General features: G+C 34.6%; 2 protein-coding genes across 2 annotated transcripts; one reads left to right on the top strand and one right to left on the bottom strand.

Annotated features, from left to right (window-relative positions):
- Nucleotides 1-948: 948 nt before the first annotated feature.
- Nucleotides 949-1,731, bottom strand: LOC123895809 (protein FAR1-RELATED SEQUENCE 5-like). Its single transcript, XM_045946294.1, has 2 exons — nt 1,710-1,731; nt 949-1,625 (listed from the first exon to the last, which is right to left on the bottom strand). The coding sequence occupies exons 1-2, from the start codon at nt 1,729-1,731 to the stop codon at nt 949-951; spliced, it is 699 nt and encodes a 232-aa protein (XP_045802250.1).
- A 488-nt stretch (nt 1,732-2,219) lies between these two features.
- LOC123894853 lies at nt 2,220-5,018 on the top strand. The gene is made up of 6 exons (XM_045944933.1): nt 2,220-2,490; nt 2,611-2,677; nt 2,996-3,103; nt 3,217-3,315; nt 3,981-4,106; nt 4,749-5,018. Exons 1-6 carry the CDS (start codon nt 2,461-2,463, stop codon nt 4,892-4,894), a joined length of 576 nt encoding a protein of 191 aa, XP_045800889.1. The 5' UTR covers nt 2,220-2,460; the 3' UTR covers nt 4,895-5,018.
- Nucleotides 5,019-5,369: the final 351 nt, after the last annotated feature.

Raw genomic sequence — 5,369 nt, 5'->3', positions numbered from 1 at the left:
TGTCATCCTCCAATGGTTCTTCCATAGTTAATTTCTTCCAGTGACCGTGAACTGAATCTAATGGTATCGGTACACCGCTGGTTGTATATCCACTCAATTCACAAGCACAAGGCAACTCACATGTTGACCTAAGTTTGCAACCACACAAGTTTTTATCTGTTCCAACAATGTCAATTCTCTTCATCTCATCAGAAATTAGTGTCATAGCAGCCCTGGAGACAAAGTTTCTCAAATATTGAAAAAATGGAGTGTTGTGTGTCTTCTCTAAATAATAAAAACTCTTTTGAAAAGACTTCTTAATTTTGTCAACTTGTAGTATTATGTTGTTATTCATTGCTTCCAAAGACTTGCATAAGTCTCATTTGCTGTGTTCCAACATTTGCTTCAGTTTCCAATGTGCAGACTCAACTCTAAATATCAAGTTGCAAACAATAGTCAATTAAACGCCAAAAAAAGAAAAATACAATTACAATTTTGAAATAAAAAAATCATACCTATTAGTCGTTGTGTTTCCTAAATGCATCACTTGATTGGTTCATGCTGTAGCAAATTGTTCTTTGTGAGGGGCCAACCAGGTGTTATTGACATAATCGACAAACTTGTTTGAATTAACACATGCTTGCTGAAACGCATTCAACCGCTGCTGGTACTCCACCTCATTTGGACTTTCAACATCTCTCCTTAAATTTTTCACCTTCTGTTGCATATCCTTAGGTATATGCAGGGTGCATCTCGTATTCACATTTTTGATTATGTGTCACGTACAAAGCATATTAGTAGTATGTGGAGATATATCTTTAATTGCATTCATCAAAGCAAACTCCCTATCAGTCAAAATTACTCTAGGAAATATATCTTGCTTAGTAACCAATTCCTTCAACTTACCTAACACCCAATGATAATTGTCCGTCTTCTCAGATTCCATGTAAGCAAATCCAACAGCAAATGTCATATGTTAGTTGACGTTATGCCAGTAATTTCAAGCAGTGGCTGTCTATATTTATTAGTTTTGTATGTGCAATCCATAACCAAAACAATGGGAAACAAGTTCAACAACTTGATTGAATCTGGATGCGCCCAAAAAATATCACTCAAAACATCGGAGTCATCATCTTTTCTTCTATTACAGCTGACATATTTTGTATCATCTAACCACTGCAGCAAGTGTTGCAGCTCTGTTTTGGAGCCTCTTTCCTGTATTTGCATCATGTGTCTTTTCCTATATATAAGTGTGGCATCAACAACAGACTCTGGATTTTGATCTTTCAAATCTAAAACAATGTGCCTTGGTGCTACTTTACGCTTTGTCAAATCTTGAACACGTTTGTTTTCATCAGCGGTTAAACGTGCCTTGCGAGGATGACCATGATATTGGTCAGGTAGCCCGTGGTTGTGAACTCCATGAATAACCTGAACTTTCCATCCTGAACCATCTGTTGAAGGTGCAGCTCTAATTTTAAATGGACAGTTACACTTTTTCGATGCAGTTGTCGTGGAACTTTCTGAAGAGTCATACTTTCCACCTTTGTCACAACCCAAAATCAACTTGTCATTTCTTCCTCTTATTCTGTTCTTTTTATCCGACCGAGTAATGATAATACCGACTTTATTGGCATCTCCAACATCTCAAGCCCATGTGACAACATCATCTGGGGTAGCAAATTTTTGATGAGTTGTAAAAACATCCGTAGTATCTACCAATATTTGACTTGTATCGCCGAGGTAAGCCATATCTGTTTAAAAATAAAAAAAACAAATTAAAATTAAAAAAATTATAATAACATACTGGTACACTTATTACATACCGGAACACTTTAACTACCGGAACACTTTAAAAAAGTGTACCGGTATGTATAACGATCACCGAAGACAATATAGCATACCGGAACACTTTTTAAAAAGTGTACCGGTAGAATTAACATACCGGTACACTTTTTAAAAAGTGTACCGGTAGAATTAACATACCGGTACACTTTTTAAAAAGTGTACCGGTAAAGTTAACTTACCGGTAACGATAAATACTTACCGGAATAGTTTTTTGGGAGGATGAAAATTCTACCGGAACAGTATAATACGACCAAAAAAAAATTAAAAATATATTAATTTTTAATAAGGGTGTATTGGGTATTTTAAAAAATATGTTGGGATAGATTGAAGTTTGTTGGGGTAGAAAAAACATTTTTGCAGTTTTTACCAGTTTGGTAATTTTAGGCCCGACCAATGCTCAGCCCTACTTTTCACAAATCTCAAGCCCAAACGTTGCTGGTCCACCGAATGTTCTCCTACGTCTGCATCCCAGAATCTTCGTGATTCGGGTTACCGTTTTCAAACCGACCCGGATACAACACACGAATCCGGATCTTCATCTTCGTAACATCAGTACTCTTGAAGTTGTTGAACCAATCTTGACACAGAGAGCATTGTCACTTCCGTTCGGCGAGTTTCAGCATCGATTGCACAATGCGCAACCTAGCACCTCAATTCTCTAACGTAATTTTTTCTCTAATCCCTCTTTGATCATATGCTCAATTTTAACCCTAATTTTACAATCCATTTTTCATTCATTTTCAAATTCATCTCAAAATTTGAATTTTATTTTTGCTTTTGCAGCATTTATTTAGAAGAAGAGTTGCGATCAATCAACAATCTCGTAATTTTTCATCTTCTAGTAGCAAAGGTATCACCTTGTTCTTTTTATAGTTGAAAATATTGGTGCAATATAAAATCTGTTGAGAACAAAAAAAAAAGCCCTCAAATTGAAGAACTAACTAATTTTCTGTGAAAAAGAATTGTACTTGTAGTAAATGATAGGTGCTTAATGCTGATTTTGGGGAACTTATGAGATTCAATTGTTATGTCAAAATCTGGAACTATAAAATGAAAATATATTAAACTGCAACAGAATTGTTGTTTAGGTTCAATCTGTATCATAAAATCGACATGAATTTGGTTTGATTGTGTGAATGAGCTGCTCTGTTATGTTGCATGACCACAGAAGAACTACTCTTGGAGCATGAAGTTGAGAGAAAATTTGGGTGGTTATTGAAGAGTCTATTTTTCGGGTCTGCACTTTATGCGGGATACCAGTTCTTTCCTTATATGGGTATTGATCATACAACTATTGACAGTTTTCATGCAACGATTTCCAGCTCATAAAGCCCTTGGTTAATCTTGGTGGTTTGAGCCTGACAGTGTTGTTGAAATAAAAAATTTCAGGGGAAAATTTGATGCAACAGTCGGTATCTCTTTTGCGTGTCAAGGATCCCTTGTTCAAAAGGATGGGAGCTTCTAGATTGGCCCGTTTTGCGAAAGATGGTAATTTGCAGTTGCACTATCTATATCTTTCTTCGCAAGTCACTTGGTATCTGTATTTTAATTATTTATGGACCATATTTATTTTTTTGAAAAGGAAAAAATATTTATGACCATATATTGAATCATTTTGTGGTCTATCAATCATTTGCATATTAGGTATTTGTTCTGCTAAACAAGTTTTGTGCATTTGTCTTGTGCTGGATTTGAGTAATATAGAGTACTAATCTCAGCTTGCTGATGAGATGACAAAATTCTGATTAAAGGAGAGAGTTGATGGGAGATTTTGCACTTAGATAAAAGAGTTATAGGATAAGATTTTGTGCTTGAACTGTTCCTGAAGGAATGAAACAGTTACTGAGATTTTAATCGACCGGGAACTGAAATTGTTGAGTTAATACTTAAAAGAGTTGCCATGTTGTCAGTTACGACCTATTTTGTTATTACTAAACACAGATGTTGCAATGATAAAAAACTGAGTTCTTTTCACCAACAAATAGCCTCATTTTGGTTTTAGCTAGATGGAGTATTCAATTATATTTGCTATGCTCACAAAATTTTAATTATATTATATACATCCATAGTTTTTCAATGTAAGGTATAGCTATTAGCTACCTTCCATGCCTGCATGTGCATATTCAAATTGTTCACTTTCCTTTTGCTCAAAGATGGAAGCAGGATGAAGATAGTTGAGTTGGGTGGAGATAAAGAGCTCATAAATATGTTAAGCACGGCTAAAGACGACCGTACACGGAAAGCAGCATTGAACGCTCTGGCTCAGCTGTCACACTCAGGTTGAACGTTAAATTATTAATTTAAATATCCTATGTAAATTACTTACCAGATTTTTGCTTCTGAGTAGACCATTTCTTTTTTATATGCTTATTTAACATGCTTATCACTCCACTCTCTAACTCGTCCACCCCAGCCACCAAGTCATCCTTAGAACTAATTTGCCATTTATTTATTTGTATAAAATATTCTAGTTGGAAATCAGCTGTAAGATCAAATCGTAATAAGAACTTCATAAAACTATTACTTGTTTCAAGTGTTTATCATCTTAATTCAATCCATATATTTGTCAATTGATTTTGGGACTATTACTTGTTTCAAGTGTTTGTCATCTTTATTCAATCCATATATTTGTCAATTGATTTTGGGACATTATATGCATAAGGCCTCGTGTATTTTAGCGAGGGAGTTGAACCCACAACCCCTTATCTCTCCAACCCTTATGTTCCTAGGTCCAAAACTACGAAAGCACGTTATAAGTCCTTGTATGATGATAAATTATCAACATATCTGTGTACAAATTGAATAAGAATCCAGTTCTTACAATATTACAAGGTTGAAAGATATGTAGCTGTACTAGGGAAGTGCTGCTAGCACTTGTCTTTTCTATTTTCTATTGACATGAATTATTTCATTTGTTATAGATGAAGTTCTTGCATCCTTGCATCGTGCTGGGGCCATTTCAGTTATTAGGTCTGCTCCGAGTTCACTTGAGGATGCAGATGTTGAGAAATTCAAGTTGAGCTTGATGAAAAGGTTCCAAGATCTTAAGTATGATGTGTCTTCATAAATTTTAATAGAGGTTCTATTTTTCCCCCCTCATAAGCCGTGAAGGCATTTTTAAGGTACACTGGAAATTGGTATGTATCTTTTGTCCAAAATTTAATAGAATATTAGAAATCGATTACCGGAAATTGTTGTGTGTTTTATGTCCATATTCTACTTCAAATAGTGTTTGAGTTTGTTATACATAACCTCCAACATAAAAGCAGACCTTCCTCTAACATATTATTCGCTTTAAAGCATGTTAATTCTTCTATAGTTACCGCTACAAATTCAATTTATTTAGGCGAGCACATATAAAATTACACATCATTTAATTATTTCAATAATAAAAAAAAAAATCTTTCTACTATTTTCCATTTTAGTGTTCTTAAATAATTTAGATAATTGATCATCCAAACAAATTTCAATAACTAAAGTGCTCTGTATCTATTATGCAATGTGAACATTTGGTTTATACAGTAAAATGTTTGATCAACCTC

The sequence above is a fragment of the Trifolium pratense genome, linkage group LG7 (assembly GCF_020283565.1).
Source record: "Trifolium pratense cultivar HEN17-A07 linkage group LG7, ARS_RC_1.1, whole genome shotgun sequence".
Taxonomy (NCBI): Eukaryota; Viridiplantae; Streptophyta; class Magnoliopsida; order Fabales; family Fabaceae; genus Trifolium; species Trifolium pratense.
The sequence above is the reverse complement of the archived record's forward strand: the minus strand, read 5'-3'. Positions and strand labels throughout refer to the sequence as shown.

What these genes read in the sequence shown, in the direction of transcription:
- LOC123895809 (XM_045946294.1), bottom strand. Translation starts at nt 1,731, where the DNA reads ATGGCTTACCTCGGCGATACAA. An exon ending in GGCTTACCTCGGCGATACAA is followed by an intron (nt 1,626 to 1,709) that starts GTCAAATATTGG and finishes CATGGGCTTGAG; the next exon opens with ATGTTGGAGATGCCAATAAA.
- LOC123894853 (XM_045944933.1), top strand. Translation starts at nt 2,461, where the DNA reads ATGCGCAACCTAGCACCTCAATTCTCTAAC. An exon ending in CCAGTTCTTTCCTTATATGG is followed by an intron (nt 3,104 to 3,216) that starts GTATTGATCATA and finishes AAAAAATTTCAG; the next exon opens with GGGAAAATTTGATGCAACAG. An exon ending in GGCTCAGCTGTCACACTCAG is followed by an intron (nt 4,107 to 4,748) that starts GTTGAACGTTAA and finishes CATTTGTTATAG; the next exon opens with ATGAAGTTCTTGCATCCTTG.